General features: G+C 33.0%; 1 protein-coding gene and 1 pseudogene across 1 annotated transcript; both read left to right on the top strand.

Annotated features, from left to right (window-relative positions):
- The first annotated feature begins 5,132 nt into the window (after positions 1-5,132).
- Positions 5,133-10,903, top strand: LOC131167510 (beta-glucosidase 13-like). Its single transcript, XM_058126313.1, has 12 exons — positions 5,133-5,471; positions 6,657-6,767; positions 7,606-7,681; positions 7,838-7,915; positions 8,298-8,385; positions 8,557-8,779; positions 9,072-9,187; positions 9,459-9,679; positions 9,823-9,854; positions 10,034-10,139; positions 10,390-10,498; positions 10,707-10,903. The coding sequence occupies exons 1-12, from the start codon at positions 5,133-5,135 to the stop codon at positions 10,882-10,884; spliced, it is 1,677 nt and encodes a 558-aa protein (XP_057982296.1). The 3' UTR covers positions 10,885-10,903.
- Positions 10,904-15,077: 4,174 nt separating this feature from the next.
- LOC131167508 (furostanol glycoside 26-O-beta-glucosidase-like) lies at positions 15,078-19,522 on the top strand (annotated as a pseudogene).
- Positions 19,523-23,199: the final 3,677 nt, after the last annotated feature.

Raw genomic sequence — 23,199 nt, 5'->3', positions numbered from 1 at the left:
GCTTAACATACTCCAAACCATATCCATAAGGGCACGATTCTGCCTTTCTGTAACACCATTTTGGTAAGGTGATCCCGGCATAGTATATTGTGCAACAATACCCTCATCCTTAAGAAATTCTGCAAATGGACCCTGTCTTTGTCCTGATTCTATGTATCTTCCATAATATTCACCACCCCTATCTGATCTTACGATCTTAATACTTTTGTCTAATTGTTTCTCTACTTCTTTCATAAATGTCCTGAATGCATCTAGTGCTTCAGCTTTTTTAAATAGAAGGTAGAGATACATATACCGAGTATAGTCATCAATAAATGAGATAAAGTTTCTTTGACAATTTAGACAAGGGGTACTGAATGGACCACAGATATCAGTGTGTATCATCCCAAGTATTTCATTACTCCATTTGGTACCTTTACTTGTCTTATTGGTTTGCTTACCCTTTATGCAACCCACACAAGTGTTGAAATTAGAAAAATCTAGAGTTTTGAGGACTCCATCATTAACTAATCTCTTCATTCTTTCAATGGAGATATGACCTTATCTTTGATGCCATAATGTAGAGGAGGATTCATCAATAATGGTACGTTTAGTACCAACATTATCATGCATTGTTAGGAGACTTTGCTCATAGACTGGATCTAGATTTAATTTGTACAAACCATTTATTAAACTTACAGTGCCTATGGCAACTGAATTTTTAGATAAATAAATTGTAAAGTTTACAAAATGAAATTGAAACTTCAAATGTGCTAGTCTAGAAATTGAAATTAAATTTCTCAAAAAAGAAGGTACATAAAAAGTGTTTTCAAGATCTAGTTGAAATTTATTTTCTAAAACAAGCCTAAAAGTCCCCACTGCCTCAACGTGCAAACGCAACCCATTTCCAGAATAGATACCTTGTTCACTTCCCGTTGGTTTCCTTAGGCTGAGAAAGCCCTGCATGACATTAACAACGTGAATTGTAGTACCCGAGTCAATCCACCATGTATTAGGATGAGTGTTAGATCGAGTGGTTAAAGGTCTTTCATTCCTACTATGTTTTGAAGACAACAACCCATTAGCAGTTCTTCAAGGCTACTAACCTTTGTCTCTAAGTCATGTTCAGCTATACAGAATGGCACCAAAAACAACAAGTCTCAAATCAGTCGAAGCAACTCGTGCCAAGACCAAAAGCATAGTCTCTCAAAGCATTCATGGACGCTAAACAAAGTGATCTAAAGGATGAGTGTGAGAATGAGAGAGAGACTATTTTGAAAATCTCTTGCATATAGAGTAAACTCAAAACTAAGAGCAAGAAATGGGCATATCACACACACACAACAAAAACAAGTAAAGTTATTTAAAAGTGTGTAAAGAAACCCCCAAATGGACAAGGACCTTCTTAGAACTTAAAAGAAAAATTTTAAAGAAGAAGGGACTCGTCGATGAACATAGTGCTTCGTCGACAAGTGTAACACATACCTTCGTCGACGAACACAGGGTTCTCGTCGACCAAAAGAAACCAAGAGGCATCGAAATTCAGAACCATAACTCGTCGACGAACACAGGGCATTGTCGACGAATGTTATGAAGAACTCATCAACGAACACAGGGTTGTCGTCGACGAAAAGAATTTATTTATTTAGGAATTTGAAGGTTATTTCGAAAACCAACCGTTCAAAATAAATTTTACAGACTTAGGATATATGGTATGATATTTTGAATAGAAACAAACGGTGGAAAGCTTGGTTGTTTATATGGTTATGTTTAAATGTTAAAATCATGTGACCGATGATTATTTGGCATGATTTATTGTTTAACTGGATTTGAGATTGTTTGCGAAATATTGGAACTGTTTGTGAAATACTAGAATTGTTGCGAAAAATGCTGGAACTGCTTGTGAATAATGAAGGAATTTGGTATGACGACCAAGGACTGAGTTTTAATTAACGGCTATACACTGGGTTGTATTTTGTGGCCGGGGGCCAGGTTTTTGGAATAACAGGAAATATATGTGAATTGATGTTTTAAATGGTATTTTCTATTATCTAAATTACATGATATGCTTTAAGAACCCTAGGGACCAGTGTTGTGAGCACGGTACTATTGCTAATAATTTGTTATGTCGTTGTGTGCTCCCACACCTATGCTGAGAGGTATAAGGTGGCCTTATCCGATTTGCCTACATGAGGTGAATGCACCCCCCTTAGGTGAGGGCAATCGGACCAACAGTTGGAGCTGCATAGACCCACGGAATATGTTAGCTTAGAGTACAGATGACTATTGTCTGCGTGGATCCCCCAGGATAATAGTCCAACCTTCCGGCCACACAACCCATGTCATGGGGGAAGTAAATGGCGTCTTTGTCACAAGGAGTGTCTTATATGCATATATGTTAATTTATGTGAATACGAATAATTAATAAGATAATTTTCAGGACTTGCTGAGAAAGGCGAGTGTCCTAGTAGCAGTAATGGTATTAGAGCAGAGGAAAGCTACTTGTATGGGCAGGTAATCTTTCCTATCCTCAACTAATTATGTGTGTGAGTGTAAAATAAGAATGTTTTCATAAATGTGTTCATCTACTTAGTGAACTAGTTATTTTCTGTACACTAAATGCATGCTGGCCACACACTGACATTAACTTAGTCTCTCCCTTACTGAGTTGTGCCTTATCCCTACTTTACAAACTGTCTTTTTAGGAAATCCTAGAGATCGGGTCTAACAAGCTAGAGGAGCCGGGCTAGTGGTGTAAATTTTATGTAGGTAGTGTGTCAATAGAGATTTTATTTTTGTTTAGTTTTATGGAATGTAATTATGTGAAAATGGATATATATTTGTGTATAAAGATAGTTAAAACTCTGATAATGTAATTTTAGGATTTTGTATTTTATTTCTGCTGCATATATGTGTTTTATATATGATGAACAAGGTATTAGGTACACAGAAGACACTAAAGTAGCACTCCGACCCACGTGGCGGGTCGGGGTCATTACAGGTAGTCAGAGCCTAGGTTTGCCAGGTTCTGCATACTTTAAGGATTGATAATTACCAGAGTATAGGTTGAGATAAGATAGGGATATGAGTGCGTAGGTTAAGATGAGTTTTGGTCTGGAAGCTTGGCGGCAGAAATATATTGACGGACTTTTGTGATTTTCTAAATCAGTCACGAGTTTCAAAAAACCATGGTAAATCCATTAACGGTTTATCGACCCAATTAGCTAGATCCATATTAATATAAAAATAGTCGAAGTTAGGTTTCCTTAGATCCAATGTCAAAACTCTAGCAACTGTATTGAATGTTAGTTGGGACCGAAATTTAATATTTATCTTGTTTTTACTTTTTACAGTAAAAAAATTATCTTCTCTTTTCTCCAAGGCAAAATAAGTTAGAATAATTTATAGGATATAAGAAAAAGAAATTGTTTTTACTTCATTTTATTTAATATCGTGTAAAATGAACAAAATTAAGTAGAGGCCTACTTCTAAAAGGGAGAAGGGGGCAACAATTGTCTCTTTATTTTCTTGAAAAAAAAAATATTATTAAAATATTTAAAAAGTTAATAGTCTCAAGTTAAATTTGATTAAGTATTAAAACATAGTCCACACCTACATATTAAGATCTCCACAATATATACTCAGAATGAACTGTCTTTTCCATTTGATCTGTAATTTTCCCTTCAGGTTTTCTCTATGTAAAATTTATCCACATAAGATTGCTTAATTTTAAATATAAACAATGACCTTGACCCAAAAATATTACTTATTTCAAACTTTTGGACTACAAACCTTTTGTTGAGTCTAACATGCACTTCAAATTACCTAATACAATTATATAATAACATTAAAACAAGGTTTGGCCTCTCAAAATCTTTCATGCCAATATAAATGTGTTATAGATCAAACACTTCACACCTTGTGAAGGTACGTACGATGCTAGTTAAAACACTCTTGACTAGTCCACCAAAAATATGTAAAGCTTTGCTTTTGATTGACTAGTTAGGGGTACTTTAACTAGTGTCGCATGGCCCTTCACATTATGTGAAGTGTTTGACTCGTGATCATTGATATACATCGAAGTTGAGTCTAGATAATTGATTCATGAATTCAATTGATTTTATGTTGTGGGATTGTGTGAAGCGACAGTAAGAAACCATCAACCAGTACTAAGAAAATTTAAGTCTGGGTTCACCTGTTTATAAATGGGTCAACTTACATTGATCCAAACCCGGTTTAAACGGGCAGGTCATGGGTCACCTGTCGGGTTTCGACTTGTTTTGCCACTCCTAAATCCGAAGAGTCGAAATGAAGAATGTTTCCCGAAAGTTAGACCAAATACGTGACAAGTGAGATGAGGAATTTTTTATAAGCAAAAGGAAGAAAAATTATTAGATAGACTAGATCTATTGCATCATCTATAAATTAATTCAATAAAATAATGACTAATGAATCCTTTTGATTAGTTTTAAAATGAAAGTTAATTATAATTTATTTAACATTATCAATAAAAATATTATAATCTTATCAATATTTTTTTTTGGATAGGTATCAAAAATTCTTGAGTGGCACTTTCATATTTTAAAATTTCAAGAATTTAGAATTTATCCCATAATTAAATATAAATAAATATGCATCGACGCTGGTTTGTAACTTGCACGTAGTTGAAGAATGAAATTGACTTAATTAATTATATGGTACTTAAATTTAATTATAATTTCTTGATGACCTAGATGAACGACTCTCTTGCATATACTCACATATATTCAATTAACCACATGTCAAATTAAATATATAATAATTAAAAAAAATGGTCAACAAACTGTTCACATGCAGCTTCTCGTGGGGAAGGTTAGAAATCGAAATGCTCCTTCATTCCCCAACTATTTTATGATAAAATCAAACTTCAAACATGCCCTTGGAGAGAGAGAGAGAGAGAGAGGTAGAAGAAGAAGAAGAAGAAGAAGAAGAAGACAAAGGAGTCCCATCACTAGAACATCTCTATAAATACTTGTTCTTCCCAACGCCCAGACATATCCTAGCAACCTTCTTCTTCTTCTTCTTCTTCTTCTTCTGCTGCTGCTGCTGCTTTTGTTGCACGTACGTGAACATAAATATAAATGGCTGTGATGTTAAGTAGCAAAAGCGCATCGATGGTGATGGGTTCGTCGTCGGAGAGAGGAGAAAGTAGAACTCTGTCATCGTCATCTCTTATTGGCCGCAGCAGGAACATCATTAACGTTAATTATAATTATATAAGTGGAGGGAGGAGGAATGTTAACGTTAAGGATTATAGTAATAAGGGGTATAGTAGTATCCGGTGTTTGAAAGGACATATGGTTCCACCGCCGGCGGTGCTGGAGAGGCTGCTCAACGGCGGTGTACCTACAGGCGATCAACCCTCCTTCACCCCCATCCCCAAATCCAAAACCGTCACCAGAAAAGACTTCCCCCCTGATTTCAAATTTGGCTGCTCCACCTCTGCCCTCCAGGTAATTATTGTCCATCTCTCTCTCTCTCTCTCATTTGGATAATATTGTATGACTAGTGGGTTTTATGATTTGTTAGGCAGTACTTGGAATTCAATTCAAAAAGCAATTTCATTGTACTTCATTTTTGAATTTAGGGTTAAGAGACGCCATGTGTAGGAAAGGTGACGGAGATCCCAGTACTAATATATAAGTCAACTTTTAACTCTTCATCGACTTAGAATTCAGAGATCAATTTTTCATAATTCCCTTCCCTAATTTATTATGAACCATTTGCAAGAAAATATTAGAAAAAGGAAAGAAAAAATATCAAGGAATCATTATTTTCATGTTTAGTTATGAAGAAAAATAAGAAAGACAATGAAAAATATGTCAAATTTATAAATAAAAATTTGATTTTACACATCATTAATATTTATTTTTTCTTAATTTTTAATTATATAAAAACAAATTTTCATTTTTATTAATATCTAACAGAGAAGGAAAATATAAGAGAACATGAGTTTTTTTTTTTTTTTTCATTTTTTTTCTTTTCCCTCGTAACATCTTTGATCCATACAGATCCTATGTATCTCTATATTCTTTGCTAGAAGACGTAATATTGGAGTGGACCATATATCCAAACATTGATTCTCATATTCCGATATCGTGTTTTTGGTCTACTCTCAAAATATCAAGACATATGACTCCAAATTTTGAGATCCATCTTTCATAATTCACTTCCCAAATTATACATGTATCCTTATATTCATGATAAGAAGACATAATAATGGAATGATCCTTTTATCAGTCCAAAAATTGATTATAATTAATATTCTGATGTTGTGTTTTTGGACTATTTTCAAAATATCCCTACCTATATATGAAAAGTGACTAAGATCCGACCTGATAATAACTCAAAATTTTCTTCAAGTCTCGATCGACTTTGAATCTTGAGACCCACTTTTCATAATTCTCTTTTCAAATCAATTATATACCTCTATATTCTTGACCGAAAGACATAATGTTCGAGTATTTTTAAACATCATAAAATATACATTAATTCTAGTTCAATATTATCTTTCAAAATACGAAATTTGGGAAGTGTAGCTAGTTGAATCCATATAGAAAAAACATTTAGTTTGGTATGTATTAATTTGTGTATATATATATATATATATATATATATATACATGTGAATTGGTGCAGACAGAGGGAGCAGGAGATGAAGGAGGGAGAGGAGCTAGCACCTGGGATAGCTTTGTCCAGGATGGGACGGGAGATAGAGATATTGCTGTTGATTCCTACCATCGCTACAAAGTACGTAGCTCCTTCCTTGATTGATTGATTGATTAATTAATTAATTGTCCCAAGATTTTGGATAATCATGCATGCATAAATATTATGCTTTATGCGTACTCAAATTATTCTTCACTTTGACATGCACGTGATCCTTCTAATTCAATAATGCACTTCTCAAGAATAATTGATTCCTTTTTTTTTTGGGAAAAAGTTTTTTGCCAACATTATTAATTATGATATATAATCATGAAAATTGAATTCTTTTTTGGTATTTTAGTGTGCAGAACTTAGGTACGATTAATTATTTTTGTTGGTGATTAATTTCATGCATTAAGGTTATGTTTGAAGTTATAAATTACAAGTTTTACTTTTAAATCTAAGTTAATTTGATTGAATAAAACTTAAGCTTTTAATATTGCATTAATGTGGGAGCAATAGAATGGGGATCGGGAATTTGAATTTGTATGAATTTGAATTAAATATAGTACAAAATTTTCCCATTCCTGATGGTATCAAGATGCCACTATACTGTTGGGATATCTTATCTATTTCTCCAGGAAAATAGTTATCACCATAAAAGATTTTAAGTTCAATCTTTTTTTTTTCTCCTCTCAACTCGGACCAATCCGTCTGTCGGGCTTCTTATATTTAAAGCGATTCGTGTATCTACTCTGATGATACTATTGTTTTGCACCATTATGGAAAAAAATTGATTATCTTCTAAATCCATACAAATTCAAATTCAAGCCTTGAAATTTATGCTTGCAAACACTTTCAAATCCATTGGAATATCTCATAGAAGACATTATTTTGTTTTCTCCCTTATGCTAATTGTTATTTAATCGTTATATTAAAGGATGATGTACAAATTTTGAAGAAGATGGGGGTTGACACTTATAGGCTCTCCATCGCTTGGCCAAGGATTCTCCCTGGTAGTGAATTCAAATCTACCCTTTGTCAATTATTGTTGTTGTTGTTGTTGTTGTCATCGGTGTTCTTATTATTATCTATCTATACTATATATAAATCTTCAATCCTTGGTAGGTATTGTTATGATTATTAAATATTACATATTTGAATCGTTGCAGATGGAACTGTGAGTGGCGGAGTAAACCAACAAGGCATTGATTTTTACAACAATTTTATTGATGAACTACTGAAAAATGGTAAGAAACTAGTTACCATTTTTGCTCTGTTTAAAACTTGAAGAATATGAATGAAAGGTAATTAAAGAAAATATGAAAGTATTAGCCTTTTCTCATTTGGTTATCGAGAAAAATGAGAAATGACATAAAATGTTTAGCAAATTATAAACGACTTTTTTATTTACATGTTAGTAACCTCTTTTTCCTTAATTATCAATTATATTTGAATAGCATTTTCAAATACACATAAATACAATAAAAATCTCCGATTCTTATTTATTTATTTATTTTTTACAAGTTCGTATCTAAACAGAGCCTTAATGTTAAAAAGTTCCATTCTCCGATCTTTTCTCTTTTATCTTCTTTGTCAATTTTTCATTCTCTTTAGCCTAATTGAATACAGGTATAACCCCATTTGTGACACTCTTCCACTTTGACTTACCGCAAGCATTGCAAAACAAGTACCGAGGCTTCTTGAGTAGTGAGATTGTGTAATGCATCTATCTTGTTCATTCTCATATATATATATATATATATATATATATATATATATATATATATATATATATATATTATAAAAATATAATTGCCCATTAAATTTCCTTGTTCCTTGTTTGGGTTTTAAATTACCTAATTAAATTTTATTTTGATTTAACTGTCAGGGATGACTTCAAGGCCTATGCAGACCTCTGTTTCAAAACCTTTGGGGACCGAGTGAAGGACTGGACAACCATCAATGAGCCTCAAGTGTTTGGGCAGTATGGCTATAAAGTTGGAATGCCCTCTAACCCTAATGCAAATCCTGCAACTGACCCTTTCCTTGCTACCCACCACATCCTATTGGCACATGCTGCTGCTGCTAAGCTCTACAAACAAACTTATCAGGTAACATAAATATGCAACTCACAAATTCAATTAATCGCTAGGGTTTTTGGGTTCGATTAATGTTTACGGATTCGGTTTCTACTCCATTTTTTATAAGGGTGTAAGTATTTTTCATAAAAGTAATACACGATAAGTGAAAGATAACTATAGAAGGAATTGGAAATCAACTTTATCAAAATTACAATTTATTTAAATTGCTTTTCTATACCATAGTATATAATTTTTATATATTTATTTATTTATTGAAAAACATTAGTTTAATTTACTATTTTCCTTATATGTGTTTTTATAGGCCAATCAACGTGGAGAGATTGGGATATCGTTGGTGACTCAATGGTTTGAGCCACATGTACACAACCGACTTGACAGAGAGGCATCTGAAAGAGCTTTTGATTTCTTGGTTGGATGGTTAGTAAATTTAATTAATGAATTAAAATTTTCCTGTAATACTAATATAACTTACTCATCAAAGGTAACCTTAGTTTCTTTTAATATTATGTTGATCTGGGTCATGTTTGATTTACGAATGAAACGGGAATAAGAAAGAAATAAAATGAAAGTTTGAAAAGAAAACATGAAAAAATCAAATGATAAATTTAAGTTCATTCCATTTCAAGAGACAAAATATGCAGTAAATTAAGATTAATTATTGTTTATTTTTTTTCTTTTCAAAATATAGGTTTATGGAGCCCATGGTGTTTGGAGACTACCCATTTATAATGAAAGCTCTGGTGAGAGATGGGCTGCCAACTTTTATAGAGGAGGAGAAGAATTTGGTAAAAGGGTCTTTTGATTTCATAGGGATCAATTACTACACTTCTAGATATGCAGTCTCCCTCCCATTAAACCCAGATGATGAATACAACAGCCAAGACCAATTCCAACGTGTTGAGTTCAAAGGTACTATACATTTTTGTTTATCACTTTTTCATTCCATTTTGCTTCCACTTTGTCCAATCTATCACCAAACCAAACACAACCTTAGTGTTCAAGGTTTTATGGATTGCTAATCCACTTCTTACTGTGTCTATTGTGTCTGGCAGTGGACAGAAATGGAAAGCCCATTGGTCAACTGGTAAGATCATGTTTAACTTGGAGAGATTAACACTCCTAAATTTGTTCTTAATAAGCACCTGTGATCGGATTATCATGCTCAAGATTTTCAAGGAAGTTGATCAATTCATAGTTGAATCGTTTGTATAATGTGTGTGTAATTTAATGATCATTTGCATTTTGTTATTCGATCTCTTTCAGGCACCTGGGAGCGATGCCATTTATGTGTACCCACAAGGGCTAAGGGATGCTCTAATATATATAAACAAAGAGTACAACAATCCCAAAATGTACGTCACTGAAAATGGTGAGTGTTACTTCTTTAATTTTGTCTATCTCTTAATATCTTCTAGGGATAAAACTATGTAGCTAGGTTTGGTTCAAAACTTTGCCACATGTCAAGGAAGAATCCTTCAACGATCATATTGCTTCTTCATTCTGAAATCCATTTCGATAATTTAGAGAAAAGCAATAAAACGATTTCTTAATATCTTTCTTTCATTTGTATTTTTCAAGTTGATGATTAAATTCTCTATTCTAAAACCCATTTCCAATAGGCTATCCGGAGAAAAGAGATGACGCGATCCCGGTTGAGACAGCCCTGCAGGACAATGCCAAAATTCAGCACATTCTCAGCCATCTATATGCAGTTTCAGAAGCCAGAAAGTAGGTGTTGCTCTTATAATTTGGTTTGGAAAATGAAAATTTGAATAAAGATTATAACAAAAATTAAATGATAAATTTAATCTCATTCCTTCAATTTGCACTTCATTTTATGTACCAAACGAGTCTCAAGTAGACATTTTGAATTTACTTATGGGCATGGATGAGATGGGCTGAAGGCATTATTTGGGGTAATTTTTTTTTGGTGCAGGAAAGGCGCAGACGTTGAAGGGTACTTCATGTGGGCTCTAATGGACTGCATGGAAATGGGTTCGGGTTACACGGTCCGGTTCGGGCTTAACTATACGGATTATCTCAACAATTTGAACCGGATCCCTAAGAAGTCTGCGAAGTGGCTCAACTCATTCTTGGGCGGTTCACCCAAGTGACGTCGCATGAGGAGCACTAATTTAGTTGATGTTGTGCTACAAAATTTTATGAATAAGAAAATGGTCACCTTACCCTATTCAATCCTATGCATTATTTAGGGAAAAAAAAGATTAATAAGTGATTAGTGAGTAGCATTTTCTGTCTCTTTTGTTCTTGGCAAATAAAGTGATCCTCAAAGCACATTTTATGCTATAGAATTTGTTGAATTCACATAAATCTAGTACCATTTTATGAATAGTCAAGTGGGTTTTTTTGTTATAATTTTTTGAAGAGAATTGTGTTCATGTGGTTCTTATAATTATTGTGTTGGAAAAGATTGTCATTTAAACTAGTTGGACATGGAGAGTTGTTGGAGAGCCTCAAACCTTTTCAATCTTTTCTAGTCTCTTTTCTAGTCCTTAATCAACATGTTGCTCCAACTCTCTCTCTCTCTCTCTCAAAAGATGGGCTACAATCTTAGCTGCGACCAAATATTTCACATCTTGTCAAGGGTTATTATGGAATTAATTAAAATACTTAACTAGCTAACCAATCGAAAGCATATGACTATTTACATTATAAAAAAACTACTTTTTAGTAACGAAATTATTAGTGAAGGATTCAAATTTGACACTAATAGTAGGATATTAGTGACGGTTTAAGTAACCGTAACTAATACGGCACTATTAGTGACGAAATTTAATAAGTCACTAATAGTTTCGTCACTGAAAACCGAAAAATATTGCGTGAAAAAAATTTTTCATGTAGAAATTATCCCAGTAAAATATTAGCGACGATTTCTGTGGTATTAGTGACGAATTAAATCTGTAATTAAAAGATTAACATTAGTGACGATTAAATAACCGTCATTACTATTATTTAAAAAAAAATTACTTCAAAGTATTAATGACGAATATGTAAATTCGTCACTATTGACCCATTATTAGTGACGGATTTGGGAACCATCACTAATACTTTCTTTTTTAAAATAAAAAATAAAAAATTTTAGTTCAGAATATTAGTGACGAATTTCTAAATTCGTCACTATTAACCTATTATTAGTGACGGATTTGAGAGCCGTCACTAATGTTTTGCCACTCCTAAATCCGAAGAGTCAAAATGAAGAATGTTTCACAAAAGTTAGACCAAATATGTGACAAGTGAGATGAGGAATTTTTTATAAGCAAAAGGAAGAAAAATTATTAGATAGACTAGATCTACTGCATCATCTATAAATTAATTCAATAAAATAATAATGACTAATGAATCCTTTTGATTTGTATTAAAATGAAAGCTAATTATAATTTATTTATTGATATAATATATGAATTAACATCGTCTATTGAAATAAAATAAGTATGATGTGTTAAATTTAGATTACTTAATAATTTTTCCTGGAAGGGGAGGACTAAATTTTGTTGTCCTGGCCTTGCCTTTTCTTTTCAGGCAGCTAACAACCCATATATAAAAATCCAAATGGATTTTCACACATGTTTGACATTTAGCTTAAGAACAAATTAAGGGAATATGTGAAAAAGAATGTCACAATGACAAGACAATTATATTTAAATAATTTGACAGCTAAGTTGAAAAGGAAAAGTAAGGTCCCAAAGTGCACTAAAGTGTATAGTACTTAGGTATTTAATATTTGAGCTCAAAATAAATTTTAAAAACAAACATATTTAAAATGACGCACATCATTAATTTCATTCATTAGTGTTAGATATAATACGTGTCAAAATTTTAATCATATAAAGTGTATGTCTTATGTATTAAGTAGTATGTAAAGGAGGACACAAAGTCTCTTGCTAGTATTTTGTGATTCTTTCTAAGTATAAATTAGTAATAGTATTTTTTCCGGGCTAAGCATGACTCTAATATATTAATAATGGTCTTTCGGTGAATAGTAATAAAACAAATTTGCCATTATTAACATTTTAGTAACAAATCAGTGCTCGTTAAAATTAACATTTTAGTAATTGTTTTCCTTCGTGACAAATAATTTTAGGTAATTTTATGTTAATAAAAAGTAAGCGAATTTATTCATGAACAATTGGATCATAAACTTCAAACAAACAGAATAAGAAAGGGTACTAGCTTTTTCCCTCCTCTTGTTTCTGAATCTTTAAATCTGCAAACCTAGCCCTTTAATCTCTTTGTTGTCTCTACCTAATATTCTTCCTTCGCCCTTCTCTTATGAAATCAGAGCTCAGTAAGCTTCCATTAATATGCCACCTTGTTAGCCCTAAAGTCGAGTCTAGAGGGGGGTGAATAGATTCTTTTGTGTATTTTTATTTTTCTCTACAAAATATAAAATTTTGGTAAGATGCAAACGATTATATCACAATAAATACAAAGTAAATCATGCACAAGATATAAAATAAAGAGAAGGGAGGAAAAGCTTAATACCGATGTTAACGTGGTTCAGCCCCTTGCCTATGTCCACACCTTGAGTCACACTCAAGGTTTCCACAATCCACTAAACAAACTCTTTCATCGTATCCCCCTACTCCAGCCCTTGTCTATATCTCACTATCACGTCAATGATCCATGCCCTTTAATCAAAGCCTGTGGCTTTCTCCCACATGACAGTGTAACGTCAGCAATAAAAGGATTGGTTATGAGTCAGTTTAGGAGTGAATAAAAAAATTTAAACCATAATTAACTCATATATTATAAGAATTAGTTATTAGTCATTTTAAGTGAGTCAGATTTGATTCAGATTAATAAATATTTATCCATTTTATCAGGTTTACCTTTGCTAATAACTTCCTAAATTTATTTCCTTTTAAATTATTTAAAAAAAATAATCATTTATCTTCCAAATAAATCAAATCTAATTAATTAATTAATGAACGACTCCAAACATAATATGCAAGGGGGACAATCCTTACTAAGCTTTCTACTTAAAAATTCTCCACCTTTGTGCAAAGCTATGGACTGACCTACAATGGCCTGAATATTAAATGCTAGCGATCAGGGATGATTTCATCAGTGGGCCCTCTCTACTGACTCTCATCATGAACAAAATTTAATATTATAAAATGGGGATGGGAAGGATAATAATAATAATAATTAATTATAAGATAAGGTGTGTTTGGTGTGGTGAAATTGGCCCCTTTAATTAATTTTTTTTAGTGGGCAAAAGTCAGGCCGCCGGCCCCGTCCTTCCCTAATTATAAAAACTCTAATTTATTTTTTAATTTATTGATACTTATATTAAATAAAGAAAAAATAAATAATTTGTTTAATTATATAAAATATTTTTTTGTTTTTTATTTTAGATTTTAATATAATCACAAAATATAATTTATTTTTTAATTTTTTAAAATCTATATAAGATAATATTTAGAATTACGAATTTTAGGATTTGAATTTAGATTCCTACAAACAGAAAATGAAAAATTAAAAATTTACAACGTATTAAAAAGATATTTTCTAATTTTTTTTATATAAATTTAAAAAATTAAAAAATAAGATGGTATTTTTTTAATGAGTTGAAAAACTAAAAATTAAAAATTAAATTATTTCCACAAATAAATCAAATTAAAACTATTCATTATTATTCATTTATTTTATACAAATATTGTAAAAAAAAATTGGATAAATTTTTTATATAATTTTAAAAAACTAAAATAAAAAATAAAACTTATTTCCACAATTAGGCCCTATACATTTTCTTTATTGAGTTTATATATATAATTATATAATTTACGATTGAATTAATTATTAAATATTTTCTTTATGATTTGCTTGAAATTATTAAATAAAAAAATATCAATAAATTTTTAACAAATTAATTAATTATATGTTCATTATAAGATTTCATGTAAAATCTTCTTGTAATAATTTTCTTGCATGCACCGACTGCAGACACGATTTATGTTTGTGCGTTTACGCCGGCCAACGAGCTGCAAGAGACAGTGTCGCTGTTTAAAGAATGACTTCATTCAATCGATTGACCTCCCTCAGCAATCAGTCATCGCGATATAAAATTTTAATTATAATTAATTTACATGCATACTTTTATTAATTATATATGAGAAGTCAAGAAGAACATGATACAGCAGAGTCCTACTAGCTTAGATTAATTAATGAATAGTGGAAATTAAGATCTTCTATAAATAGCTCTGCTCTCTCGCTCACTCCCCACATCCAATTTCTTCTTCTTCTTCTTCTTCTTCTTCTTCTTCTTCTTCTGCTTCTTTGTGAAATGGCTGTGGTTAATGCAGTTGCATGTTTGAGCACAAAAAGCCCATCAATGGCGATTCATCATCATCATCATCAAGTGGGTTCATTGGAGAGAGGAGGAAATACTCTCTCTTCGTTCAAAATGGGTGTGATGATTGATCGCTGCAGGAATATGAATAATGTTAAGTATTATAAGAACATCATTCGCCCAAAGTATGATAATAATAGTAATAAGTATTGCATAAGGTGTTTGAAAGGGCACGTCCAGATTGCGCCGCCGGCGGTGCTGGAGAAGCTGCTCAACGGAGGGGCAGTTCCCGCCGCTCCGGCGCTTCAGCCCGCCGTCATCCCCCAACCCAAAACCCTAGTCACCAGAAAAGACTTCCCCCCCGATTTCAAGTTTGGCTGCTCCACTTCCGCCCTCCAGGTTCACTCTCTCTCTCTCTCTCTCTCTCTCGCCTTGTTTGACTTGTGGTCTGCGTTTAAATATACTGAAATGAAATGGACTGAGAGCGCATATCCTAAATATTGGTACAGACAAAAGGAGCTGGAGATGAAGGAGGGAGAGGAGCCAGCACTTGGGACAGCTTTATCCAAGATGGAAAGGGTGACACGGATGTTGCTGTTGATTCTTACAATCGCTACAAAGTATGTATATGATTACTCTTAATATATATATATATATTGCTATTCATAAATCTTATTTAAAATAATTTTTTGTTAAATTATTTAAAATATATTAAGAGAGAAATACTCAATAATATTGAAAATGAGTTTGTTCTAAATTTTAGAAATGTGTTGTGAGTCACACACATGTTGAAATAAAAAGCATGAATTGATTAATTAAAGATACTAATTCCATTGTTTGGTTTTCTTTTTTTCTTTTTCCTTTTTAATGGATATATATATATATATATTAATTGTAGGATGATGTACAACTTTTGAAGAAGATGGGCGTCGACACCTATCGATATTCTCCATTGCTTGGCCAAGGATTCTTTCATGTAATAAACTCCGATCTATCCTTCATCCAAAAAAAAAAAATTAGATCATCTTAGGGATCGAGTATATATCGATTTCGAACTTTATTGAGTTTACATTTGTTTTGTTTGAATTTATATAAAATTTAATATAATTTTTCATTATATTTTTATTCAAGAATTACACAAATCCAATTAAAAATCAAAACTTAAAACTATGTCTTCAAGAGCATAGATTTTTTATGCTAAATTTGGATTTAGACAAATTTTAATATAGTTTTATATTACATATTATTCAAATCCAATAAAACTTTGAGGTTTGTTTAATTTTTATTTTTTTTCTAGATGACAATTTTTCCATTATTATCGCACACTAGTTATGCGCATAAATTGTATCTTGAATTGTTGCAGATGGAACAGTGAGTGGTGGAATAAACCAAGAAGGCATTGATTTCTGCAACAAGTTCATTGATGAACTAATAAAGAACGGTATCTTTTCAATGCTTGTGTTTCTTATATATAAATAATCTAACGTAAAAGACATTAATCTTCTCTAACATTAATCTTCTCTGAGAATATTTGACAAAAAGACAACGATCTGTTTTGAGATTTCAAAATTGTCAGAAACTTTTCCCGAGATTTTAAAATTTTCAAAAACCTCCCTTAAGTCTTTGCAAACGTCAAGGCAGGTCTACGATATTTTTGAAATTTCAAGAAAAGTTTATGACATTTTTGAAACCTCAGGGTAAGTTGAGTGTCTTTTGCTTGAAAATATATCTTTTCCCACTTAATTGTTAAAATCAAATGAGAAAGAACATGAAATATTAAATGAAACAACAAACAAAATTTTGATATCATATGCTTTATTAAGCTTTAATACATTTATTATTTTTTAACCAAACATAGATAATAGTACATCCTTAATAATATTTCAAATATATATAAAGAAAATACAATAGAAAATTCATCTTCTTATTTCTTTTTATCTTACATGAAGCCTTAATGTTAAAAAACTCCTAATTATTTCTTCTTCTCCCTATCTCTTATCAATATATATTTCCTTCGTCTTTTAAATAATAAATAGAATTTCTTTTTAATTTAATACAGGGATAACTCCATTTGTGACACTCTTCCATTTCGACTTACCACAAGTATTGCAGGACGAGTACAAAGGCTACTTGAGCAATCAGATTGTGTACTATTTCTAGTTTCTTTTTATGTTCACCTTATCGCATTTTTAGAAAATACCTTAAATTTGGATTTGTATGAATTTCAAAAGATGTAATACCAAATTGTATTAAGTTTTATATAAATTCACTCAAATCTAATTCAAAATCCAAAATTCATGCTCTCAAATGCAATCTTACTGTTTGTGAGCCTAGAGTTTGGACTTGTAGGGATTTGGACGGAAGCGAAACACAGAATTGGGTGGATAAGTTTCTTCTAAATCGACACAAATCTAAATCTACACAAGCTTTATGTTTTTTAATTGCAGTTTAATTTAGTCCCCATTAAATTTCCTTGTTCCTTGTTTGGTTTTTAAATTACCTAATTAAATTTTATTTTCATTTAACTATCAGGGATGACTTCAAAGCCTATGCGGACCTCTGTTTCAAAACTTTTGGGGACCGAGTGAAGCACTGGACAACCATCAATGAGCCTCAAGTGTTTGGGCAGTATGGATATAAAGTTGGAATGGCCTCTAACCCTAATGCAAATCCTGCAACTGACGCTTTCCTTGCTTCCCACCACATACTATTGGCACATGCTGCTGCTGCTAAGCTCTACAAACAAAATTATCAGGTGACACATGTACACAACTCACAAATTCAGTTAACCGCTAGGGTTTATGGGTTCGATTAGGGTTTATAAGTTCGATTAGGGTTTACGAGTTCAATTAGGGTTTTTGCCCAATTTTTTATTTTTCTTTATTTATAACTAAAATTTTATTTCTCACAGGCTAGTCAAGGTGGGGAGATTGGGATATCAATAGTGACTCAGTGGTTCGAGCCACATGGGCTCACACGGATCGATGGAGAAGCATCCGAGAGAGCTTTTGATTTCTTGGTTGGATGGTTAGTAAATTTAATTTTAATGGTTTGATTTTTAGAGTAATGTAGTAATTTATCCATAATTGAATCATTTAGTCGTGACAGCATAAAAAACACTAGAGAGGATAGAAAACTTAGGTCGTGTTTGGGAGTATGAATTTTGAATTTGAATTTTGATAAATTTTAATACAATTTTATACTACATTTTATTCAAAGGCAATACAATACCAAATTTAAGTACTTGGCAAACACAGGGTTGAGGTATTTCACTTTTTCATGTTTGATAATAAAACAGGTTTATGGAACCATTGATGTTTGGGGATTACCCATTTATAATGAAAGCTCTTGTGAGAGATGGGCTGCCAGCTGTAGTTTGCTTCTTTCATTTTCATTTTATAATATTTTTAGTAGCTATAGTTTTAATGGTTAATGGTTATGATGGCTAAGATGTTTTTGTCTCTGCCAGTCGACAGAAATGGAAAGCCCATTGGTGAGCTAGTAAGAACATTCATGCTCCAAGAGACCAAAGCCTAACACTTCATGTTAGTGCAATAATCTGATCCTCTATTTTTGCCACTCTGTTTTAGGCACCTGGGAGTGACGCCATTTATGTGTATCCACAAGGGCTAAGGGATGCTCTGGTCTACATAAAGAAACAGTACTGCAATCCCAAAATGTACATTACAGAAAATGGTAAGAACTGCTAATTTTCACCTCTGTTCTAACATTTTCAAACATTGTCACATGTCTACAGAGGAATCCTTCAATTGTCAATTTACTTTGCCTATGATTTCCTTTGTTCATTGATTTACCATACAATATTTATAAAGGAAATGTAAGACTCTTAATATTTTCATTTCCTTTCGTATCTTTCGAGTTTGAAACAGAGTCTTAATGATCAATTTATCGGTTCTAAAATTATAAAACCCATTTCAAACAGGTTACTCGGAGAAAAGAGATGACACGATGCTCACTGAGACTGCCCTGCAGGATGATGCCAGAATTCAACACATTCTCAGTCATCTATATGCAGTTTCAGAAGCCAGGAAGTAAATGTTGTTACATGTTTGGTGCATAGGAATCGAGAGGAATGGAATCCTATTTTTCACTTAATTTCATCATGAGATCCATTTAAAAAATTTTAATTTTATTCCTTTTTACTATATTTCATTTTGCAAACCAAACATGTCATTAGTGTAACTTCCATGGGTATGAATCAAATGGGATGAAGGGATTGTCTGGCTTAATATTTTGGGTACAGGCCAGGGGCAGATGTTGAGGGGTACTTCATGTGGGCTCTGATGGACTGCATGGAAATGGGTTCGAGTTACGAAGTCCGGTTCGGGCTTAACTACATGGATTACCTCAACAACTTGAACCGGGTCCCCAAGAAGTCTGCAAGGTGGCTCAACTCGTTCTTGGGTTCATCCAAGTGATCTTACGATCCCTCTTTGAATGCCAGAGAATTCAAGATGTTGACAAATAATTTACTACGGTTTTCACATTTAAAATAATTCGATCAAGTAATAAAGATATGAAGTTTGATGGGCAGTCCTTTTTTACTTTTTCATTTTGGGTTTTTTTTTTTTAATAACGAGGGGACTCCAACCACCAACGAACCCTTCGGGCCCCCTGGTGCGGCATCAATCCCCGGGACAACGACCCTCCCCCCTGGTTTATCGTCCGGGTATATCTAGATGCCTCCAAATAAAGTTGTGCTTTGCAAGTACATTTTCTAGTAGTGTAGATTATTAGCTTCCAAAAAAAAAAAATGTAATGGCCAATTGTGACCCTAAATTTAGTCCAATCAAGAGTTGAATATATTTGGTCTAAAGGTTATTTTGGAGTTTTCGCATATAACATATACACATACAAACAAAACATCAGCGGTCAAAAGCATAGTTACGAACTTGCAAATATCATACATTATTTAGGAGAGCGCACTTATGAATAAAAAATATGTTATTAAAATAAAAATCCTTAGGTCATGTTTGGAATATGAAAAATTAAGACAAAAGAGAGTAAAACACTAAGGAACCTATTTTTTTTATATTTGATTATGAAAGAAAGTGAGAAAGAAAATAAAAAATATATCAAATTATGAATAAAATTTAAATTTTACATATCATTAATGTTTGATAATCTTAATTTTTAATCATATTAGAATAAATATTCACTTGTAGTAGTATATGTCATAAAGAGAAAATGTAATAAAAAATAAATTTCTTTCTTATTTTTCTTTTTCTTTTCTCAATAAAAATCTTTGATCCAAACGACCTGTCTCTCTCTCATATATATATACACATACATACAATTTAATTATATTGTTTAATATATAATCATATATAAGATGATGATGATTGAGATTGAGTGTAATAATAAAGAAACTTGAAGAGAAAAGATGATATTAGATTAATAAAAACATTTAACAAACATATTATTAAAATAATAAACATCACACGCACATATTTATTGTTGTGAATTATGTCTCACATACTAAGGGAAAGTATGAAGGAAATCAGAGTGCAACAGTGCAGTCGGGGCAAGATTTCAATCCTATCTGAAACCGTCGATGGTTTGGCTCAGAACAACATGCGCATATTTTGAATTTTGAATAATTTGGACGTTATTTTTTTTTATCAATAAATATAAATTGTATAGACCAAGAAGGATATGTACAGTGCTATTGGGCATACCCGTGAGAAAGGAAGTCAAGGCTCCCAAGCGAAAAACATAAAAACATAAAAACAAAACATCAAACTTGGGCATACCTAGGGGCCAAAAAGGCTAAACAAAACTGTTCAAGACAAAACAACAGACTCAAAGCATGAAGGCCAACAGGGCTGAAGCAATCAACTACAAAGGAAAAGCAATGCTAAAACAAAATCAGCCATTTTAAGAATGCAAGCCAATTCCAGCATTCTTCCATGACTGAAAAATCTAGGTATTTTGCATAAAGAATTTTGCAAGTGTGCAATTGAATAACTCTAATCATAGAGGCCACTGAAGTATCATTTCCCTTAAATTTCTTTTTATTTCTAAAATGCCACAATATAGCGTTCCACCCCTAGACTGACAAACAGTCAGAGATGATGATACAGATCTTGGAGGATATGTTACAGGCTTGCGTATTAGATTTCGGTGGTAGTTCGATTCAGTTTTTACCGTTAGTGGAGTTTGCCTATAACAATAGTTTCCAAGCTAGTATCGGGATGGCACCGTTTGAAACATTGTATGGTCAGAGATTTCGGTCTCTTCTGTACTGGGATGAGGTCAGTGAGCGGCAAATATTGGGTCCTGAACTTGTATAGCAAGCTTCTAAGGAGATCAGATTGATCAGGGATAGAATTAAATCAGCTCTGAGTCGGCAAAAGAGTTACGTAAATATGCGTCGTCATGAATTGGAATTCAAGGTGGGGGGTAAGATATTCCTAAGAATCGCTCTGATGAAAGGGGTGATGAGATTCAGGAAGAAGGGCAAGCTGAGTCCGAGGTATATTGGACCATTCGAGATACTTGAACGAGTGGGTCCGGTAGCTTACAAGATTGTACTACCCCCAGCACTATCTCGGATCCACAATGTATTCCACATATCCATGTTGAGAAGGTATATGTCGGATCCATCACATGTGATTAGTTATGAATCTTTAGAGATTGAGGATTCTTTGGTGTATAAGGAGGTATCAGTTCAACTTCTAGACTAGAAAGTTCAGAAGCTGTGTGCTAAAGAGATACCGTTAGAAAAAGTGTTGTGGCGGAATCACGCGGTTGAGGAGGCTTCTTGGGAATTGGGGACGAAAATACCCCAAAAATATCAACATTTGTTCTAAGGAGTAATGTTTACATGTATGGTTTAGGTAAGTATGTGATGTATCTGTTGTTTAGTGTGTTTGTGGCTAGCCTCTGGGAGGGTTTTGTGTTAAATGTGAACTCCCAAGACCCTATGTATGTAACTATGGTATTCCTCCACCATAAGTGAGGGTATGTTATATATTTGGGACGGGGCTGCTATGTGGGTGGCCGCCTACTCTTCCTAGAGTCGGGTATGTTTTTAGGTATTGGCGAGTTAACGAGCGAGAGAATGGAAATTTTAAGGATGAAATTTTTGTAAGGAGGGGAGGTTGTAAGAACCCAACCCAAGAATTTTGAATTAAATAAATAAGAAATGGGAAGAAAATTTTTAAAAAAGGAAAATTAGCAGGATTTGGTGATGAGGCTCCTTCTCTCGTCAATGAAGTCCCTTCTGCAGCTCGGCAACGGGATTCAGCGGTTCGTCGACGAGTGAATGCCGAGATATTTTGGGAAATATGACATCTCAAGCTTGTCAACGAGGCAACTCTGTCGTCAATAACTCCCTTCTTATGCTTATCGACAAGGACGCTGCCTCGTCGACGAGGCTGGCCGGGTTAACTAAGTTATAAATATCTATTTCATTGTCCGATTTTGTTTTTGGTTCGGTAGATATGTAGTATATAGGATTATATTGAAGGTGTGTTCTTCGATTCCTAGGTTTTGGGAACTCGGTTCGCTGTTTTGGAGTCGTTTAGTTTGTGTTTTGGTTTTTGGGGAAAAGTAAGGGGTTTCTGTTTATATTAGTTATTTTATAAACTGAATCGATAAAACTGTGGGTTACGATTATACGAATGTTTTGGCTACTTATTAGGGAAAATCTATCGGGTGAAATTACGGGACTTTTGGGTTTACAGTTTTTGGGAAAATTGGGGGTTCGGGTATCATCTCCGTTCCTATTGAAAAACTATATATTTGGTTAAACTGTACTATAGAGATGACCGTACCTTTGCTTATTTTAAATTATACTTTCGGAATATCTTATATGAGATTGTTTGTCTACCGAAATAAGTGTGGAATGAGTTGATATATATTGAATGATGTGTTTGGTGAAAAAGCGTGTCAGTTAACTATCATAGGCTGTGAATGATGTATTTTGTGAAAAAGCGTGTCGGTTAACTGCCGTAGGCTGTGTGTAGTTGAAATGAGATATAGGAACATGAGTTCCAAATTGTTCCCGATTTTGTGAAAATGCCAAGTCGGGATAAAATCGAAGTCCTAGGACAATCGAAGCGTGTTGGTTAACAATCGAAGGCTGAGATAT

Source organism: Malania oleifera, chromosome 11 (assembly GCF_029873635.1).
Source record: "Malania oleifera isolate guangnan ecotype guangnan chromosome 11, ASM2987363v1, whole genome shotgun sequence".
Taxonomy (NCBI): domain Eukaryota; kingdom Viridiplantae; phylum Streptophyta; class Magnoliopsida; order Santalales; family Ximeniaceae; genus Malania; species Malania oleifera.
The sequence above is the reverse complement of the archived record's forward strand: the minus strand, read 5'-3'. Positions and strand labels throughout refer to the sequence as shown.